This window comes from Girardinichthys multiradiatus, chromosome 19 (assembly GCF_021462225.1).
Source record: "Girardinichthys multiradiatus isolate DD_20200921_A chromosome 19, DD_fGirMul_XY1, whole genome shotgun sequence".
Lineage (NCBI taxonomy): Eukaryota > Metazoa > Chordata > Actinopteri > Cyprinodontiformes > Goodeidae > Girardinichthys > Girardinichthys multiradiatus.
The window spans coordinates 30,269,477-30,291,786 of record NC_061811.1 but is presented as its reverse complement, the minus strand read 5'-3'; the positions used below and the strand labels follow the sequence as shown (position 1 = coordinate 30,291,786).

The 22,310-nt window shown below is 40.6% G+C and overlaps 1 protein-coding gene and 1 long non-coding RNA gene across 3 annotated transcripts in view; both read right to left on the bottom strand.

Moving 5' to 3' along the window:
• Positions 1 to 14,426, bottom strand: part of trim9 (tripartite motif containing 9) — a 64,053-nt gene extending 49,627 nt beyond the window's left edge. Inside the window, exon 1 of one of the 2 annotated variants that reach the window (XM_047345126.1) lies at positions 12,045 to 14,426. In XM_047345126.1, the coding sequence (XP_047201082.1) occupies positions 12,045 to 12,881 (837 nt within the window). In that variant the 5' untranslated portion in view covers positions 12,882 to 14,426. The remainder of the gene's footprint in view (positions 1 to 12,044) is intronic. The other variant, XM_047345127.1, reaches the window with a different exon arrangement.
• Positions 14,427 to 21,806: 7,380 nt separating this feature from the next.
• LOC124856027 lies at positions 21,807 to 22,083 on the bottom strand. The gene is made up of 2 exons (XR_007035221.1): positions 21,942 to 22,083; positions 21,807 to 21,868 (listed from the first exon to the last, which is right to left on the bottom strand). It is a non-coding gene; the product is annotated as an uncharacterized LOC124856027 (long non-coding RNA).
• Between the last annotated feature and the right edge of the window lie 227 nt (positions 22,084 to 22,310).

Sequence of the window (22,310 nt, the reverse complement as noted above, 5' to 3'; positions counted from 1 at the left end):
CAGTTCCTCTGACAGCAGCTGGATGGGAGAACTGGGCCGCCTGTGAGTGATCTGATAGAGGAGAGGGACCCATGGTAATACAAAGAACCTTATGCACCTACTCGTTGGAGACTCAAAAAGTCTACAATGACACAAGGAAAAGTAGATTTGATGCCAGTATTTTTGTTTAAAGGGTCACTAGAGGAGGCTGAATATTCGCTGTTGACATAGACTTTTCATTGAGCTGGCCGATAACACTTGGTTACAAATCATTGACGAGATCACCAAATTTAAATCATACATATAGCAGCAGTTTGGCTACTTGGTAGAAAACAGAAATGGTGACAGGGCGAAAGTCTAGCTACAAATAGTTTGTAAGCACTGTAAGACCACTTGTTGGCTAACTAAAGAGATTTAAACTGAACTGGACCATGTCTACAACCAATAGTGACCAATAACACTGAACATAGAGTTTTTTCACTGATTAGAGCCAAACAGCAGAGGGAATGATCCATGAGAAAATATCTGGACAGTAGTCCAATGCTATATTCTACGCTGATTCTTTAACACTTTGTGATTTGCTAAGACTTGATTTTTATCAAAATTGGCACTGAGTTTTTCCAAATGCATAAATCTCATCTCATCTTGATTGTGAGTATTATGAATCATCGTCATCCTGTGGGTTGGATGTATAATTTCACCCCTAATATTCACTTATATATCAAAATAAAAATACCGACTCTTTACACTGATAATGAGTAATCCTCTTCTCTTCTTCAGTCAGTTTTTTACTTCCTCTCTTCAGGCATTTGGGGGTCACTCCCTTGCTGTCATTTTACTATTCTTTATCTCCATCTTTCATTAACATTTGCACAGCTAATCTCCTTACATGCAGCTTTAGGGGTAAATGTTACTGCCAGTAATGGAGCATTATCCAGCTAAACGCCTAGTATGAAAATTCATTCTCTCCAAGCCTCCATCCCGTCCTTCACACTGCATAGTCAAACAGTCAAGCAGCCATGTCTTATCTGCTCAGATCATTGATAACAGAAATCTGGATCTGGTCCATGTAACCATTACAGGCTTCTGGGGCTTTATTAAATTGCCATTAAGGAAGAAAGACTTAGTTGAGGTCTGAAGAGTACATAAGAAAAATCCCAAATTCTCATGTTTCACAGTCTTACAACAAAGTTGGAACACAGTAATAATGATATTTGTGTTAAAGTTAATGTCAGTTTAGGTATTACTCGTTTGATTATTAGATTAGTATTTTCTGGAAAGTATTTGTTACTTAAGACAGTTACAACAATAGTTTGATTAGCAATTCTACAATCCAAAACCTTCATTATCAAACAATTACAAACGTTTTTATTCATTTAACACATTAACCTTAAAATGATCACTTGGATTTTTCTGTAGTGGGGTTCTGTGGTGAGGCTATCAGCAATCAGTATTCTACCTGTAGTCAGAGTCATCTTAGGCTACGTTTACACAGCAGGTCTTTATGCGCAATACCCATTTTTTCAATGGAACTAACCATCTAACAGTCTGAATGGTTCACGACCCCAAGCGACCCAGCAGCACACCGTTAATGGATGTAATGATGATTATCAGTGTTTGTGTATTATTTTTTAAATTGTTGAGGAATGGGAGCCGACAATATTATGACCACATCATAACAAGATAAAGAAAGATAAAAAAAAAAAAGAGGGCCCAACTCTTAAGCGACAATGAGTTTACAGTGACCGCTATTTCTGTAGAAAAGTCTGCGTGGATGTGCAGTCTGAGTCAGGACAACAACGTAAACGTGGGGGAGATGCAACGTGACCGTTCAGACAGTAGATGCTTTGAAAACCATCATATACAGGTCCTTCTCAAAATATTAGCATATTGTGATAAAGTTCATTATTTTCCATAATGTCATGATGAAAATTTAACATTCATATATTTTAGATTCATTGCACACTAACTGAAATATTTCAGGTCTTTTATGGTCTTAATATGGATGATTTTGGCATACAGCTCATGAAAACCCAAAATTCCTATCTCACAAAATTAGCATATTTTATCCGACCAATAAAAGAAAAGTGTTTTTAATACAAAAAACGTCAACCTTCAAATAATCATGTACAGTTATGCACTCAATACTTGGCCGGGAATCCTTTTGCAGAAATGACTGCTTCAATGAGGCGTGGCATGGAGGCAATCAGCCTGTGGCACTGCTGAGGTCTTATGGAGGCCCAGGATGCTTCGATAGCGGCCTTTAGCTCATCCAGAGTGTTGGGTCTTGAGTCTATCAACGTTCTCTTCACAATATCCCACAGATTCCCTATGGGGTTCAGGTCAGGAGAGTTGGCAGGCCAATTGAGCACAGTGATACCATGGTCAGTAAACCATTTACCAGTGGTTTTGGCACTGTGAGCAAGTGCCAGGTCGTGCTGAAAAATGAAATCTTCATCTCCATAAAGCTTTTCAGCAGATGGAAGCATGAAGTGCTCCAAAATCTCCTGATAGCTAGCTGCATTGACCCTGCCCTTGATAAAACACAGTGGACCAACACCAGCAGCTGACACGGCACCCCAGACCATCACTGACTGTGGGTACTTGACACTGGACTTCTGGCATTTTGGCATTTCCTTCTCCCCAGTCTTCCTCCAGACTCTGGCACCTTGATTTCCGAATGACATGCAGAATTTGCTTTCATCCGAAAAAAGTACTTTGGACCACTGAGCAACAGTCCAGTGCTGCTTCTCTGTAGCCCAGGTCTGGGGAATGCAGCACCTGTAGCCCATTTCCTGCACACGCCTGTGCACGGTGGCTCTGGATGTTTCTACTCCAGACTCAGTCCACTGCTTCCGCAGGTCCCACAAGGTCTGGAATCGGCCCTTCTCCACAATCTTCCTCAGGGTCCGGTCACCTCTTCTCGTTGTGCAGCGTTTTCTGCCACACTTTTTCCTTCCCACAGACTTCCCACTGAGGTGCCTTGATACAGCACTCTGGGAACAGCCTATTCGTTCAGAAATTTCTTTCTGTGTCTTACCCTCTTGCTTGAGGGTGTCAATAGTGGCCTTCTGGACAGCAGTCAGGTCGGCAGTCTTACCCATGATTGGGGTTTTGAGTGATGAACCAGGCTGGGAGTTTTAAAGGCCTCAGGAATCTTTTGCAGGTGTTTAGAGTTAACTCGTCGATTCAGATGATTAAGTTCATAGCTCGTTTAGAGACCCTTTTAATGATATGCTAATTTTGTGAGATAGGAATTTTGGGTTTTCATGAGCTGTATGCCAAAATCATCTGTATTAAGACAATAAAAGATCTGAAATATTTCAGTTAGTGTGCAATGAATCTAAAATATATGAATGTTAAATTTTCATCATGACATTATGAAAAATAATGAACTTTATCACAATATGCTAATATTTTGAGAAGGACCTGTACATATTCCATTTAGCACCACATATGGAAGTGGCACAATTCGGATTTATTTGGAGGTGAAAAAGTTGAATGGTCCGCATTTGCCTGCTGTGTGAACGTAGCCTTAAGCCACATTTACACAACACAGTTCATTGAAAAGAGGAATGTTTTCCATTTACACCAGAAACAATTGTCGTGTAAACAGGGCCTTAGTCTAGATAAACAAAGAGAAGTATCTATCAGAGAGTTTACCAAAAAACATTTTCAAAGCGGACTTCTACCATTTTTAATCAACATTCTCACCTGCTCATGACTTTCTCACAGCTTACACAAAGTATTCTCATACAAGGACAGTATATCAAGGATAAAGGATATTTTTTGTTGTCATATTGTCAAACTGGTGTAACAGATGATAAAATAATTTTTCCATGAACGGGGAAGAGATTTTGGACGATTCTGAATGTTTATCCACTGTACATAAAATATAACCAGTCCACAGAAACCCACCTAATAAAATCTGATGTTTTGAAATACACCATCTCCACAGTGATGACTTTTTCCTTTAATCCATCCATCCATCCATCCATCCATCCATCCATCCATCCATTCAGGGTTTTGCACTATTTTATAAATAAATTGTCATTTGTATTTTTAAGATGACAAATGGTGAATATGCTTAAGGTGTATGAATATTTTTCCAAAACATTGGATATTATTTAGTGGTGATTCGACATCACTGCACAGAAAAATGTCTCCAGACTCCAGATACAAAGTAATCCAGGCATAGGAAAGCCAATGTCCATTTTTTTCTGTTTTGTGCATCACAGTTAGCACTCTGGGCACAGCAACCCTTTCATTTTAAGCAGCACTGTGTGGATGTCCTGTGAGTTGGATTTCCTACCCAGCGCAAAAGGCCTGTGAACAGACTAGATGTGAGTGACAGTGCGTCTAATTTCTATATGCAGAGCATGGCCCAAACAGGAGAAATGGACAGGTATATGTTCAATGACTGACTTTTGAGGATTCTCTCCTCACATTCCTCCCAGTTTTTAGAAACCGTAGGCATCCAGAAGCAGAACAACTGCAACTGACAAAATCAGCCTCAAGACTGTAATGAGATTTTTAATAGTTGTGCCAACACCTGCGCTGTCTGTCCTCATTAGCTTCCTTTTTGGGGCATCATGGATGAGAGCTTTTAGAGCAACTGTCTTCATGTCTGTTTTAGTTAGGCCAGCTTTTCTTTTTGTATAGTGTAGGCTCAAACACGTGCTGGCATTAAAAGCAGAGCACAGATATGCTCTTGAAAATCACTTAAACTCTCCAATAGGCAATTTCATTTGAGTGTTTTCCAGGTCTGGATAAGTATGAAAAAGGTTAAAAGAGTATGGAAAAGTAATTGTATTTCCATACTTTATTCCCTATCCTATTGTGCCCATCCATCCATCCAAAATTGGCCAGAAATTGCTTCATTAGTCAGGAAATTTGAGCCTGCACAGTGCTGAATTTTGACAGTAAAACTGTGTAAAAAGTCTGAATGTGTTTTTCAGAGTCAGGAATAAAATCTCCTCTTCAGCTGCAGAGTTCCCCTTCCCACCTATTTGCCTCCTTTTGTCCACAGATCTTCTCGTGATGAAGTTTCCACCTGATGAATCATTTCTGATTGGCTCCAAGGCAACATAGCATGACCCAGACATCATGTAATGAACTGCATTGCCTCTAATAGCATCAGCAATGAACTGAGCCCTGTTTATCATGCTGCAAAAACAATGCAGACATCTTTTCAACATATTACAGGTCTTCTGTACAGCCAAACAACTGTACTCTGAGAAGCTCCAAAACCAGTTCTCAGCCAACGACTCTGCGTCTGTCTGGAAAGGGCTCAAGCAAATCACCAACTACAAGCCGAAAGCCCCCCACTCCATCAACGACCGACGCCTCGCCAACGACCTGAACGAGTTCTACTGCCGCTTTGAAAGACAAAGAGACAGTCCTGCAACCATCTCCCACGACGCCCCCCAACAGCTGCAGCCACAATCCACCACCCCCATCTCTCCAACCTCAAGAGGGGCCTTGGCACCTCCAACCCCCACCCTGAAGTTCCCCCCCACCAGCCCCCTACCCACGCCGAGGACGGCTCTTTCCATCCAGGAGAGGGACGTCAACAAACTCTTCAGGAGACAGAACCCCCGGAAAGCTGCTGGTCCGGATTCTGTCTCACCAGCCAGCCTGAAGCACTGCGCTGATCAGCTGTCTCCAGTCTTCACAGACATTTTTAACACCTCACTGAAGACATGTCATGTGCCAGCCTGCTTCAAGTCCTCCACCATCGTCCCTGTTCCCAAGAAGCCAAGGACCACAGGGCTTAATGACTTCAGACCCGTCGCCCTGACCTCTGTGGTGATGAAGTCCTTTGAGCGCCTTGTGCTCTCACACCTAAAAGACATCACCGACCCCCTCCTTGACCCCCTGCAGTTTGCCTACAGAGCCAACAGGTCTGTAGATGATGCAGTCAACCTAGCCCTTCACTTCATCCTCCGGCACCTGGACTCCACAGGAACCTATGCCAGGATCCTGTTTGTGGATTTCAGCTCTGCCTTCAACACCATCGTCCCAGCTCTGCTCCAGGAGAAGCTCTCCCAGCTGAGTGTGCCCGACTCCACCTGCAGGTGGATCACTGACTTCCTGTCTGACAGGAAGCAGCGCGTGAGGCTGGGGAAGCACGTCTCTGACTCCCTGACCATCAGCACCGGTTCCCCCCAAGGCTGTGTTCTCTCTCCTCTGCTCTTCTCCCTGTACACCAACAGCTGCACCTCCAGTCACCAGTCTGTCAAGCTTCTGAAGTTTGCGGACGACACCACCCTGATCGGACTCATCTCTGATGGTGATGAGTCTGCGTACAGATGGGAGGTGGACCATCTGTTGGACTGGTGCAGCCAGAACAACCTTGAGCTCAACGCTCTAAAGACAGTGGAGATGGTTGTGGACTTCAGGCAGAACCCAGCACCACCTGCCCCCATCACCCTCTGTGACTCCACAATTGACACTGTGGAATCTTTCCGCTTCCTGGGAACCATCATCTCCCAGGATCTCAAGTGGGAGCCAAACATCAGCTCCCTCATCAAGAAAGCCCAGCAGAGGATGTTCTTCCTGCGGCAGCTGAAGAAATTCAACCTGCCAAAGACTATGATGGTGCACTTCTACACAGCCATCATTGAGTCCATCCTCACCTCCTCCATCACCATCTGGTACGCCGCTGCTACAGCCAAGGATAAGGGCAGGCTGCAGCGTGTCATTCGGTCTGCTGAGAAGGTGATTGGCTGCAGTCTACTGTCGCTCCAGGAACTGTACACCTCCAGGACCCTGAAGCGGGCAGGGAAGATTCTGGCTGATCCCTCCCACCCCGGTCACAGACTCTTTGAGACTCTCCCCTCTGGCAGGAGGCTGCGGTCCATCCGGACCAAAACCTCACGCCACAAGAACAGTTTTTTCCCATCTGCCACCAGCCTGGTTAACAAAGCCCGGAAACCACCCTGACACTGTCCCTTTCCCCCACACACCCCCTTTTTTTGCTGACAGGACACTTGTAACTTGTAACTCTATGCGTTACATTAACGCTCAGCTTGGACTCCTACTTTACTTGCACAATGATCACCTGCACTGTTGTATTGCTCTTGCATCTTATACTGCTCTATATTTACTCTCACTCACTTAAAACTGTGCACATATATTTATATTATATTGTAGATATGATTATACTGTTTAATTTGTACTGTATTGCACCGACTACGCCAAAACAAATTCCTTGTATGTCCAAAAACGTACTTGGCAATAAAGCTTTTCTGATTCTGATTCTGATTCTGACACTAACCAGAAGAGACAGATAAGAGCTGGATGAGTCACACTGTGTAGCACTTATATTTTGATCATTGTTCTGGTACTAAGACTGACTTTGCGCAAATTGAATTGTGTGAGGTTTAGATCCTGTGACATCAATCTACTGTAAATAAAAAGGGAGTCAGGAAAAAATCCCTGAGGTTGTATTGCCAGTGAGACCAGAAGACACCATAAAGCATCAGGGATGAACCCTGCATGGCTTCTGGTATCTTAGAGACCTCTGCTGCTGTGTACAGCATCAAAAAGGATTTGGTTGCCATGGTGGCAGGTTGTTCAAGTCTTTCCCAAAGAAGATAAAAGAAAGGACAGTGATGTTGCAGACTGAAAAACTTAAAGAATGTTCCAGGAAGAAAACAGAAGAGGTCTTATGGAGTAATATAAATACGTGAGATTGAGTGTGGATTCATGAAGTTTCTTTGTGTAGACATTACAACACAAACATTAGACAGTGATGATGATGATGAAAATGCAGCAGACCAGTAACACATGCTCAGAGATCAAACAGCATTGGCTTTGATCTGTTGAAACATGAAGGGGAAAAAAGGGGTCTATGTGCAATTTTTTTGATGTTATAATGTCTTGAGCTGAATGCAGAGTGGGATACCACGCCATATCATACATCATTTTACAAACTCAAACTTTAAGAGTTCTCAGTCCATTTTTAGTACTTTTTAAAAGTACAAATAAGAACAATCACAATCAAATCAATTGGAGATATACAGTATCTACAGTTATCGAAAGAAAGAAAGAAAGAAAGAAACAAACAAACAAACAAACAAACAAACAAACAAACAAACAAACAAACAAACAAACTAACAAACAAACAAACTAACTATGGATGGACATAAAATTTCTTCCCATGATCTATTTTTCCATACTTATCTAAACCTATGATTATTTCAAACTCCATAACTTCTAAATTTTCTATAATCATACATATATTTCAACAGATACACACAATCTACAGTATGTGATGGAGTAGGAAAAGGATCATCAATTATGAGATTCCAGTGGTAAATATATTTGCAGTTTATAGCAACAAACATTAAAAAAAGAACTTGTCAAAGTATCAAAGCACCTGATTTAATTTTGGATTCTCCCCATCACATCCAATATGTTCTCTAGCATGGATGGATGATCACGTTGAAATATGTTTCTCTGCAGTGCTGAATTATTGTTTATAATATAATTAGTTATCCTTTGAAGATCACTCCCATGATGCTGCCTTTTCAGCTAGTAGAAAACAACATGAATAATCTAATTTCAGTGAGATTATCTTGCAGGTTTTCCTCACATGAATTTGTTATTTTTATGCTGTGATCTATCACTTTTTTCCTTGATAATATATTATGACTCTGTTATGCCCCCAAGTGGTCAAAATATCTTAAAATGCTGTTTTAAAGATAAATATGTCAAAACAAGAGGCTCAGGCTACAGTATAATAGAGAATGCAAAATCTGATGCTGATCAGGATTGTGAGGAACTGCTCAAAGCCTTAAAGAAATTCTTTGGTAAACTGTCTCCATATCAGACTCTGAGCCATCTGTTACAGCTCAGTAGGCAGCAGCTTCAGCTGATAGGTCAGTAAAACCAGGTGCTTCTGATAGAGGCCAAAAACAAGGCATTTTGGCCTCAGCATCCCTGCTAACATTGATTAGTTTCTAAAAATACTCCTAAATGCTCCTATTTTAGATCCATGAGAGAATGAGCACATGAGGTCAGCAACTTTTCAAGGGGTGGAATTTGATGTAAGAAAGATGCTCAGCCTCCTCTGACTTTTCCATTAGTTTTAAAATTGAACTCGCACATCTGAAATGACAGACTATCTCAGCTCCATCTAAAACCGATGATGAGAATGGAGGCTGTTTTAGAGACATAAGACCTGTTTCAAGTGTAAATGATGAGGACAGCATTCCCACAAGGCAACGGTTTATGTAGAGTGTTTGAGTGAGAGTTTGCTCAAATTGTTTGAGCTTGTTATGAAAACCAATACACACTGCAATCTGAATTACTATGTGTGTGGGAGTTTGCAGTGTTTTCTGAGCATTGCAGGACTAAATCTAGCTCTCCATTCTTTTCTTCACTGGAAGGATGGCAGAAGTGAGGGCTTGCTGGTGCAGAGGCGTAGATAAATCTGGCAGCGGAAACGTGGTGCCCGACTGCCTACAACTCCAAGATACCAAAATAACGTCCTTTATCTACATCAGGGCTGCTTCTATGCTTCAGTTATTAAAGCATAGCTCCAACATTAACTACGCCCAGTGATCTCCAGGGCGACTGTAAGATGTCAAAGTTGGTTCAGGAGACACCGCCATGAACCCCCCACCATGAGATTAGCTCCACTCTGCTTCATAATTAAATTTAAGTCCAAAATTATTCATACCCCCTGGCAGTTTTGAAGTGGCCCAGTCAGAGTCCTGATGTGAATCAGATATAGAACTGTGGAGGGAGCTGAAGATTAGGGTGATGGCAAGGATGCCTTCTAACCTTTAAGACTTTGAGCTTTTGCCAAAGATACCTAAATAATCCAAAGACATGCATGGAAACATGCAAAAAGATGATCAGCAATTATAAGAAGGATTTTGATTGCTCTAAATAAAGATTTTTCTGGTGAATTTTGAGAAGGTTGCAAATGATTTTTGACATGCCATTTTTTAAATAAAATGTCAATAAGAAGAGATTTTTTATTCATAGTCCTTATACATTTAGAATTTATAATATTTTGGGAAATGTGTTTCATTTGGTTGTGAGGCTGTGTTTTTGTCGGACCAACGTCCAGACAAGAGCGTGGATGCCATGTGGTAAGTGGAGATGTTTAATAGTGAATGCTGGTAAACTTACAGGTAGCGGTAGGACAAAGAACATAGGCAAGGTAACAGATATGGAGCAGATAAACATTAGGAGGATCCAGTGGCAAGCACAGAAAACCAGAGAGTATAAATACAGAGGCAGAGAGGAGAACTGACCAAAGAACCAGAAGAGCTAATCAAGTGAAATGTGGAGCAGCTGGTGGCAGGGAGAATGTGAAGCAACTGAAGGAGGGAGGCTAATTAACACAGATGAGTGGGAACACTGAGAAGTCCAGGAAAGTAACAAATATCTAAACACAATAATTAACCAAAAACCTAATCTATACCTAAATAAATGAACAGAAATAACTACTACAGAACATAAGCAGGGAAACCAACAAGAACTCAAAACTTATTGATAGGTATTGATAATTCTGAGTTTAACTCTACATAAAAGCTTCAACTGATAATCTGGAAACATGATCTTATATCTTCTTTTGCTTCGTCTTTCAATAGATGTCGGAAAGTTTTTGACTGATTGATAAACAGTTTTTATGCATGTTTCTGTTGTAAGTTTTGTCCTTCTAAGCTTTAGTAAAAAATGTGCAGAGATTTTGTAACTGGATATTTCTTTTTAAATAAACATATCTTGTGCAGTTTCCACAAGCTTTCACTTCATAAATGTCAAGTTTTCCCTTTCCCAAACACTGAAGACCATCAATGAAGTTCTGATACAAAGCTTGATTCTTTAATGCAATTTTAATAAAAATGTTCGGATTTCTTTAATCTTTTGATTGAAATAAACGCCTTTGGCAACAAAGGTAATGAAGCAGCCCCACACCCTGACCCAACCTCCACCAAGCTTTTCTGTTAGGAGTATTTTTTTGTTTCAGTAGTTTTTGTGGGCTTCAGCTGATAGTCTTGTATAACATGTATATATTCTTTGATCTTGAACAAATATATTTTTCTAATTAAGTCACAGAAAGGCTGTGGCTGAATTATGTGAAGGTTTTGCAAACATCTCTCCTGACATTCTTTCTTTCTTTTAACAGTGATGTCATTTCTCCACAAAGCATTGCTTGTTAGTCTGCAGCTTGTGTAGTGGACTCAAATCCCAACTACAACTTGTATTACAAGTCTTAAAGTTCTGTAATTTTAGACATTATATTAATTTCCTCATGTCAGGGGTCACATAAAAAAAAAGGTGCCACGTTGGAGATTTTAAAAGTTACTCTAAAGGTTTAGTAATCTTTGAAATGTTAAAGCAAGTTCTAGAGAAGGTTTGAATTTTTTTTTTTGCACTGCTGCATCCATGTTTCCACTTGTTCATAAAGAATTACGTTTGTTCTATTTTTTTATTTCAAAGCCATACAGGTAATATGGGATTTGGGATACCTGCTTCCGGGTCAAACTATCAAACACATAAAACCAAGCAACATTCATTTACAGTGTCCATGTTTGATTGCTTTAACTTTTGGCATTTGGCACAACTAACAACAGCCTCAGTCTATAATGAATCAATAATTTAACTGTATGACAAAAAAATTTTTTTGCATGTCCCTTTATTAAATAGCAACTGGGATAAAATTGGAGACAACTTTTCTTGTGCTGACCCCCTAGAGCTTGGCAACCAAGGCAAAGAGCCATATCACCCATATCAAAAACCCATCCTAGGTCCGTAGTTTCAATTTTGCACCTGTACAGCTGCTGATTTGTCAACCTTTCATATAAGAAATCAAGTGGCCCTTTTATTCAGTTTAGACTATGGTGTACCTTCCATTGCCTTCTTTCCTGCTAGATATACCGCACCGGTGCAGTTAAAAGAATAAAGCACACAGATTAAGAGGTATAAAGTTTGTGTCATATCTCAAATACGTTGACTCGGTTTTTCAAGTCAGACTTGTTGCTCAGCTTAAAAGGTGAAGAAAATCTGAAGGCAGTAAAAGACATTTCGAGGCTGGACGCACGTACCTTGTGCAGTTTCCACATTGCGCCCAGAGCTTTCACTTCATGCGTGCCGTGTTTCCCTTCTTCTAAACACTGATAACACACGGGCATCTTGCACTGAACGCAGTACATGCTGAGGTTCTCCAGTTCGTGCTCCGTGCAAGTGGAGATCTTGCGGGGACTGGCGCGACGACTGATCCGGCCCTGCGCGGGGGGCACCAGGCGATGCTTGGCGAGGGGACCGCGGGGCGGGTGGCAGCGCAGGCGGCACGGGTCGCAGTAGAAGACGTCGCACTGCTCGCACATCACCGTGGCCTCCTTCGGACTCTTTTCGCAGAGCTGGCATTTGAGAGCGGCCGCCTTGCTCTGCTGGTACCGGTCCACCACCCCTTCCAGCACCCGGTTTTTGGGGAACCCTCGGAGTCCCCGGTCGTCCAGGATCAAGCTGCGGTGACACTGCGGGCATGTGATACAGGAGTTGCGGGGAATCGGCGGTAGGTAGGCCGGGTGCGGGAGAAGGTGCTGCTGCGGAGCAGGCTGAGGGACAGCCGGGGGGAAAACCCGAACCCCGTTTGGTGATTTTTGGCAGGGGGTCGTCGGAGCGCTTACAAACCCCCCGTAGGAACCGTACCCGCTGTCCGCCTCACTGTACAAACTCATTTTATCCAAGTCCAAGTAATCATAATCTGAAACACCGGATCCAGAGGCTCGGCTGCTCTGTGGGGACTCCGCTTCGGGAGTCTGCACAAGAATATTCCGCGCACACGCCAGGCAGATGTTGTGCGAGCAGGGCAGGATGATGGGCTCCCGGTAAAAAGAGCCACAAACTGGGCATTTTAACTCTTCCTCCATCTCATCCATTGCGAATTCCGTGAGAATGGAGATCCGAGGTATTGCTCAGATATAAAAACAGAGCAGAGCTTCTACTGATCAGGCTAATGTCGGTGCGTAAGACAGCTGCGTCCTGGTGCAGCTGCAAGTGCAACCTTGACCAAAGGATAAGCGTTAGTACTCAAGAGGCAGAAGCTCCTTCCACCAATCAGCAAGCAGCAGCAGCTCAAAACGGAAGACTATTGGTTACCCAGTGGATTCCATGGAACTATTGGACAGCTGGTCTGTCATTGGTCCATTAATGAGCTTTACACGTCGGATAGTTGTCTGTTTGCTCCACATCCCTGTATGTACAACTCCAGCCTAGTAGTTTCATAGAATAAAGGAAATCAAATGAAACAGTTCATTAGTTAAAGTAATGCCAAATCAAAACATTAAGAATACAAGAATAAACTAGGTCCACATTCCCTGTTCTTTACTTTCAGATGTAGAAACCAAAGACATTATTGTGTGTTTAGGGAAAAGATGTCTTAGGCTGTTTACTCCATAGATGGAATGACGATTCAGAAGGTTTACTTGGTAGAAAAATACTAGCACTACAATATATGATTGTAAAAGTGTACAAGTTTATGTTACATATAACTACAAATGGATCTCAATAAGTTAAAATATTGCTGACAATATAACTTATTTCAGTAAAACAATTAAAAAAATGAATTTCATATATTATATACAATAATTATACACAGCATGATGTATTTCACTGTTTACATTCACGATCCATGTTGGATTTTGGTTTTATTTTGTGTGTGTATATTAACAATTTCTTTGCTGGTTTTTATGTTCTTTAGGTCTTGCTTTCTTTAGTTCATTTCCATATGCTTACTATTGTTAGACGTTCATTCTTTTACGTTTTAGTTTTCTTTATACATCTAGAATTATTATCCTGTTGGATTTTTCAAGATACTTTCCTGGATTTGTCAGTTTCTGCTCATGTATATTAATTAGCCTCTGTTGTTGCGTCTGCATTCCCTCTGCAAAAGCTGCTCCACCTTACACCTGATTGGTTCATTTGTAATTTTTCCACCCTGTCTCTGTGTTTAAACTCACTGGTGTTCTTTGCTCGCTGCTGGATCTTTCCGTTTACCTGCCTTTCTGCTGTCCGTTGACTTTATGTTCTCCGTTGCCTTCGCTTGATATTCCGCGTCAATCTGTTGGATTACTTTTCCATGCCTGTTCCTGTGCTCCTCATTTGTTCTCCTCATTCAGGACAATTTTTGCAAGTTTTTTCCTTTATCATTAAAGAATTCAGCTTCACTTGTTTTCAGCTCTGCATTTGAGTCTTTATTACCCAAACATGACATAAATTTCTGTTAATTTAGGTGATTATGGTTTCTAGCCAATGAACACTTAAGATTCTGTTATGATCCTTGGGTGTTTTTCTGTTTTGGTTTTCATTTGTGTATGTGTTTTGATAATTTCTGGGTCCTTCCACCACACTGCTTGTGGTCCACAGCCTGGACTCCTTGTGCTCTTTATGTAAGTTTTTCTCTTATCTTTTCATTAAATCTGCCACCATGCTGAGCCCTAGCCCATGTCTGCATTTTGGTCCTTCTCCTTTTTCACAATACATGACACATTCAGTTTTACAATGAATAGGAATATTACATTCTACCAATAAAAAGCGGATTTTTAATGGAGCTGCAGTCCAGGCCCTGTCAATTTCTATACAACTCCTCATAATCAATGCTGTAGTTATCTGTGTTTCCTGTTTCTGTTGTACTTTTTCCTTCCACTCAACATTCCATTGATATGTTGGGATACAGCACTCTGTGAACAGCCAGCCTCTTTGGCAATGACCTTTTGTGGCTTACCTCTGCTGTGGAAGGTGTCAATGTTTCTGTTAGACAACTGTCAAACAGTTATCCTCCCCATGATTGGAGGATCAGTCAGTCATTTTCTACTGCTTATTCCATAGTGGGAAGCTGGTGCCTATCTCCAGCAGTCTATGGGCGAGAGGCAGGGTACACCCTGGAAAGGTCGCCAGTCCATTGCAGGGCAACACACAAACAACCATGTACACACACTCATTCATACACCTAAGGACAATTTAGAGAAACCAATTAACCTAACAGGCATGTCTTTGGACTGTGGGAGGAAGCTGGAGTACCCGGTGAGAACCCACACATGCACAGGGAGAACATGCAAACTCCACACAGAAAGACCCCCAGCTGGGAATCGAACCCAGGACCTTCTAGCTGCAAGGCAACAGTGCTACCAACGGCACCACCATGCAGCTTCACTTGATTGTTTAGGACATAATTTCTGTGTTTAAACCACATTTTTATTAATGCAATGTTAAATTCTAATTTCCCTCCATTCATCTTCTGCCAAGAGGCTGTGGCTGTATGCTCTGCAGGAAAAAGGTGTGGGTATGCATTCAGTAAAATGAAAAACGGAGATGCCATTAAAACTGGATCAGTCAGACAATGTGTCAGTAGGCTGGGAAACACCTTTGATTTTGCTGAGCTCAGCTTTCATCACAATGCCTTGTTTCATATTGATACCATACATCATTGTAATTTTAACCCACACTTGTTCTCAAGCATTCGTGACTCCTGTTTCATCATCCTCAAAGTATTTGTTAAACTTGGTTTGACCTGTCCTTTTTTAAGTCAAGATCAAGCAAACATTTGAATCTTCTTAGTGTCTTCCCACTTACCGTCTGCTACAGAGCTGAAGAACTCAAATCTTGCAGAGTAAGTAATACAGAGTAACACACTGAATGTGCATTCTAATTGCACTTTTAATGTAATCTGCAAAAATGTTTATTTGCGATTTACAAATTATTGTTTTCTATATTCTCTTTGGATTTAAAATGTAAGGGCACATTCACATGGATATTGCCGTAGGGTTTCTACCTGACAGGCTGGGATTCTTCTGTAAGGTTCTGCAAGTGTGTCAGGTAACAGCGGGGGATAGTCAACATCTCAGGTCCCTCTGATTGGATTTGCACGTGTGAACAAAGACCTAGATTAATCTGGAACAAAAGATTATATTCTGCTTCTTCAGCTCAAGCCAATGACAAGTTTGTTTACAATGGAAATTAGATTTTGTTTTGTCTGGCGAAGCCAATGGACGTAATAAGGAAAAGAGGACTCGTGTTGTTGAAAGGTCAAATCGAGGCATGTGGGTGTGTGTTCACTCAGTTATGTTACCGAATTAGGACCTTTTCGGATATATTTATAAAATTTCTGAAGACCGATCGGCCTTATGGGCAAAAGGCCAGGCCTAATGCGGCCTAATGCTGGTTTAGAGCTGTGGGGTGTAATAAGCTTAGACTAAAGTTCACAGTTAGTAAGATTATGCTAATGTTTTATACATGGATATTCTGGAGTTTCTTGAGGAGACAGAAAAGGAAATAGCCCTTGTTTCTGCTCCTAGTGTAGCCAACCAATCACAGCATCTATTTTTGCAGCAGCAGTGACTGTAGAGACATCTTTGTAGACTCTGTTTGTCTTATTGGTGATTCAGTGCAGCCGACTCATCCCCATTCGAACAGCAAAAGGTCCTTCCTGCCTTCAGCCAAACTTTCATTGAAAGGCTGTAACACTTAGAGCTCAGAGGAGGTCATTAACAGTCGCAAATGATCAAATTAGTGAGGCTCTGAGCGTAAAAGGCAAGAGGTGTTGAACATGTGTGGAATGAAATGTGAGAAACCCACGCTGCAGCAAAAGTCTGTTCATGCCTCAATGTATAAAAAAATGCAATATATAACATAATACATTAGTTTATTATGATGTTACATTGTGTTGCGCTCTCTCATATCTAGGTCTGTTTTCGATCTGGGCAGTCTTGAAATATTATTTGTTTTGTGAAAACTGTCAGATCGCACAGTAACTCAGATTTCAGATGCTCTTACTTTTAAAGCTAGCAGTTAACATTTAAATAATAGAAAATATAATCAGTATTTATATAAATACCTTACGAAGCTTGCCTGCAAATTTTAAACAGATATTGTTTGGCAAGAAGATCAAAAAGCGAATCTTTGCAATCTTTGCAAAGAGGCTTTTGAAAAATACATCTAAGGGAAAATTACTTGAGAACTTGCAGTTTGTCAGTTTTAGATTTCAGAAATTACACAACATCCACATTTCTACCATCTTGAACACATGTTTACCAAAACAAATAGACGTTTAGCAGATAAAATAAATATATCTTTGTATCTTTAAAGACCTTTCATGTTATCTGGATGAACAGAATTTTAAGATTGAAAATCTTTTCAACAAAATATTCCTCATAAATATTTTGTTGAAAAATATTTATATCACACACAGATGAGACTCCATTTACCAAAAAGGACTAAATGGGCAAATTAAACAAAACCTTTTACGGAAAAAGATCAGGGAGTTTGAATACTTTTGCAGGGTACTGGATGAAATTTTGAAATAATGCATTTGCCTTTAAAATGGCTTCATTGTTTTGAATTAAACATCAGGATGCATTTTAAATCTTTTATAAATTCCTAAACATTCAGAATCAAGATTAAATGTCTGCATGGCATGGTCCAAATAGCAAGACATGAGCATGATCTGTAAACAAGACATGATTTGAGAAATGTTTCCGCACCGAATGACAGAACAGGTGTGTATTTATGGAGTGTAAACCAGGTGGAGCTAAGAGACAGATTAGTTTGGAGCTGGTGAACCGGATAAAGATAATTAACAGAGAACACAACGTGACAGGAGCAAAACATGGCTTGAACAGAACGCAAATCCAAGGAAACAAACTAATAGAACTATAACTAGAAAAACATGAAACAAAAGCATAAGCAGGAAAATAATAAACAGAAGCATGATTCAAAACTTGAGCAGTGAAAAACATATAAGGAAAAAACCCGAAACCAAACAACCCCAAGCAACCAAACAACAATCATAATATCTGGATGCATTTCTGCGCTTTATATCAATTAAATGTATCCTGCTGCTATTTTTAATTACTTCCACAAAGCGTATTTCACTAACACATCATTCCTGTTCTGTTTCATTCGCAGCAAGGATAATACTCTTACATAAGGTGGATTTCCTCATTCCTGAGAATACCCATATAAGAACAATATTTAAAAACTCTGTGACAGATGACGCTCTCGCATGCAGGCTTCTGCTGGTGTAGAGAGGGAGGAGTGGCGGAAGCTGTGGGAAGACAGCACCGGCCCGGATCTCAAATAGCAAAAGGTGGGAAGCACACAGTAGCAGATCATTCACAGACAGACACCCACTGAGAGACAGTATGAATGTAACCTTTTCAAATATATTTACGCAACAAGCGTCCTGCCCTGAGCCAAAGTAGATGAGTAAAACAATTCCTTTCAAAAATAGATGCCCCCTTTGGAAACAGGCACCTATTATAAAAGTGATGTAAGGTTTTTGTCGTCATCCATGTCAGTATATGGAGCATCAGGGTAACATGGAGCAGAGCTGGCATTTGGTTTAAGAAATAATTTAGTGAGTCATGCAGATGCCTTGTATACAGATGGCAGATGGCTTGTTATGGTGGTGGTGGGGGGGGGGGACAAGTGCTCTTGTCAGATGTGCACTTTTCCCAAAATAAAAACTCTGGGTTTCTGTAATGAACCACCAAATTTTAATCATAAATCATGTAAAACTACATAGAAGTTATTTATGAAAAAGGCTAAAAGAGGGTTTTCAAAATTTCATTCCCTTTTGCATCTCCCAGATACCAACACAGTGCAAGATTTAACACAGTATAGCTTGACTCCTGCTTGCTGGTCTGGGTTTGATTCTTCATACCACCATCAGCTTTTTATAAGAGGACAAGAGACAAATCAGCCCTTTATTTTTGGTAGGTCCTTTGTGTCACGGTCAGTCGTTGGATGAAGGACCTTTAGTCAAAAACTGTGTTCATGGAGGCAAGAGGCAATCAGGGTAGAGTAGATATTTTATGCACAAAAAGTATATAAAGACGATAAGTCAATATGGAAACTCAGAGGTCAGAACAAACTGAAGCAGATCTATGTGTGTAACCTGTGTGCAGATAGAGGAGAGGGGAGTGAAAGCATAGGGAGTGAAGCATAGAGTCCAAGGTCATAAATTGGTGAATGACAGGGGAGTAAAGAATAGAGAGGGGGCAAGGTCATAAATGGAGGGAGGACAGGGAAGGCCGGAGACAAGACAGGACAAGCATGCCAGAAGAAAATAACCAGAAGCACTCCTTAATTTGGACCTAAGGAACTGTTATGTTATACATGAGTGACATGATATATGTATATGTTGAACACACCCTTGAGACTGAATAATAAAACGAGCTGGAAGCAGAGAGAGAGCAGAGTTGGGCTCGCAGGTGTTTGGCTGGAGCATCTTTCTCTCACTCTGCGCAGAGGCGAACATAAGCTGATCGTACTTTGTGTTTATTTCACTCTTTTGAAACCTGTGCCCAAATCAACGGACCCGGGGAAGCAGAGACGGCTTCGACAGTATAAACACAACTTTAGGAACCAAAACATCAGAGAAAAAAGTAAGGGCTTTGTCTTCTGATGTGATCAGGAAACCTTCTGGATGCTTCTCTTTGGAGGTTTTCTAAACAGGCCTTGCTGGGAAGAGACCCAGGGGTGGAGATCCAAGTCACTGAAGGCACTACTTCCCCGTCTGGCCTTTTACCGCTTTGGGATCCCGGCCTTGACAATCTTATCATTAACATCTTTAAATTCATATTCACTTCAACCATCTGCCAAAAGGTTCTAGATTCATCAGTTTGCCAATAATTACATGTTTATACAGATAGTGACAACATCTGTCTTTCAGGTCAGTATTTTCAGGTTATATTTTACCTTCAATAGAAAAATGCAGTTCATTGGGCTTTACGCAGAAACTATTAGGAATTCAGATAAAATAAGAAAAAAGTATACATTTTCAGAATGTGGACCAAATATTGACAAGAATATTACTAATGAATTAAAACACAAAGAATATTTTTAGTATTTAAAAAAACCAACAAAAAAAACAAGGTAGAGGATTTGCAAGACAACAATCTCCTTTTTACTTTATTTTGTTATGAAATGACTCAATAGGATACCACTAAAGATTCAACTGCTTTAGAGTTCACATCCATACAAACTATAAATATTTATGCTATTTACTCCTTTCATTTTCCAGAAAGGTCTTTTGGTGTTAAACCCACAATGCTTCTTGAGGTCAGTAACTGGTGGAACCGAAGTGTGATGCTGAAGCTTTCTAGTGCCACTCTGAGCGCTGATCATCCTGAGGTGGACGAGGGGTCACAGAGAATATCAGAAGATCAATGTTCACCAAACTTCTCCTGTCTTGTTCTGCTCAGTGAGACCTAAGTCCTAAAGGGAGGTTTATTGAGTTTACTTGCAGCTGCAAACAAAGAATGAGGGAAAAAGGTTTACCTGCCTCCACAACATGTTCTATCAAGTATGGAAAGGCATTAATTTTCACAGCACACTTTAGTTTCAGTCACACTAAAATTTTGTTGTAGGCACAGTTGTGTCCTCTGTAGGCATTTTAGTTAGTTTAGGTAAACTCATTTTCATATTTTAGGCAGACGTTCTAGAGGAATGCATTTTTAGGTCAGCTTAGATCTTTAAGGAAAATCTATTCTTCCCACCTACTTAAAATACTTATCCAATGGTGGAATGGACTTAAAGTAATATTTTGCATTATAGACATACAAATTCACTTTCATTATTTAAACTTACTTTATTTGTATTAGCTTTTTCAAGAAAATGAAACAACCTGCCATTCTATCTGAACACTTAACGTAAATATAAAAATGTATGGGCAGCACAGTAGCATAGTTGGTAGCACTGTTGCCTTGCAGCAAGAAGGTCCTGGGCTTGACTCCTGTCCAGGGGTCTTTCAGCATGGAGTTTGCATGTTCTCTCTGGGTACTCTGGCTTTTTTTCTTCCCAGTGTGTTTTTTGCATTCTGCAAACTTTGGACGAGTTTAGTTAGTCATTTTGGTTTTCAGTTTTGAGCTATACCTCTATTTCTGTTAATTTGTAGGTTTTGTTATAGTGATAATTTTTGGTCACGCTTTCTCTGTTTTCCGAAGTTTAATTGTTCACTCTAAAATAAATTCTCCCCCCTAACTTTCCGCACCTGGACTGTGTTTAGTTAATTAGACCCACCAATGCATTGTTCCAGTAGTCATTGCCCCTTAATATTAAATTTTCCTTCATTAAGTCCTTGCTGATTTCCTCTGCCTTATACCATCCTGTTTGCCTGATAAGGTTCTTCTTTTCTGCTCTTGGTTTGCCTTTCATGCCTCTTTTTGATATTTTAATAATCCACTCATATGGTTCTGCCTGTCTTACATGTCATTCCACGTTTTACTTCCTCCACTTAAGAAAATAAGTCTCAACTGTCTTTCTAAATTTCTCCTACCTCTCCCCGTGACTATAATTAGATCTGATCGGGTTCAATCTCTTTCCAATATTTTCGTCTCATCCAAAATGTCATGTTCATCATAGTTCTCATCATTCTGAATAAGGTTTTAAACACGGTCTAAAAAAAGGTTGTTAACAAAAACAATCATGAAGTCTTTTAAACAGATTAGCACTAGTAATAATGAAGTAAACTTTCTGTGGCAAACAGGGATTTAATCTAATTATTTTAAAGAGATGAAAAAATATTTGCTAACATCAGATTTTCTGCCTGCATTTCTCCATTGAAACATCACTTTTTTCCTGAAGGCCTCATCAACAGTTCTGATTAACTTTAAGTCACAACTTTTTATTTATTTATAGAATACGGATGGTTTTATTTGTTTGTTACTCTTGTACCACAATCGATGCTGCCTTCAGTATTTCAGTGCTGCTGGGTGTCAGAGACAATCTCTGTCTTATACTCCCCAGTGTCATCGTTTTATGGATAGTTCTGACCCACATGCAGTAAACGCTCAAAGGAAACCAGGAAGTGTTTAACAGATTTATTGAAAGCACAGAAGTAAGTACGGTCTTGGCAGAGTAGGCAAAGCTGTAAGGAAGCAAGCATAGGTAAGTTAAGATGGTAAATAAGATGGGGAAACTAATGGTGTTCTGTTTCTTACTAGTTGGTTGTTGACAAACCGCCAGGAGGAGAGGGAGTCGGGCTGGAGGAAACAGCGTGGGACTACGGAGGTGAGTTCTGCCAAGATACTTAATCCCTTGGACGTTAACGGTGTTTGGAGGATTGTATGGTGGTCACGAGTGGAGCGGTCGAGGGTGGACAGGTTTTGTGGAGGCAGGGTCGGAGGTCGAATCCAGGAAAAGATCAACAGGAGGAAATCCAGCCGCACAGCGTTAGCGAAACACCAGTTTGTAGATCCATCCATGGGAAACTTGGAACGAGGTCCCATAAGCAAAATCCATTGGTGGCCAGCCTGGGTAACATCCAGATAATCACCAACACGGTATACTGAAAAGACAAAATAGGTTAA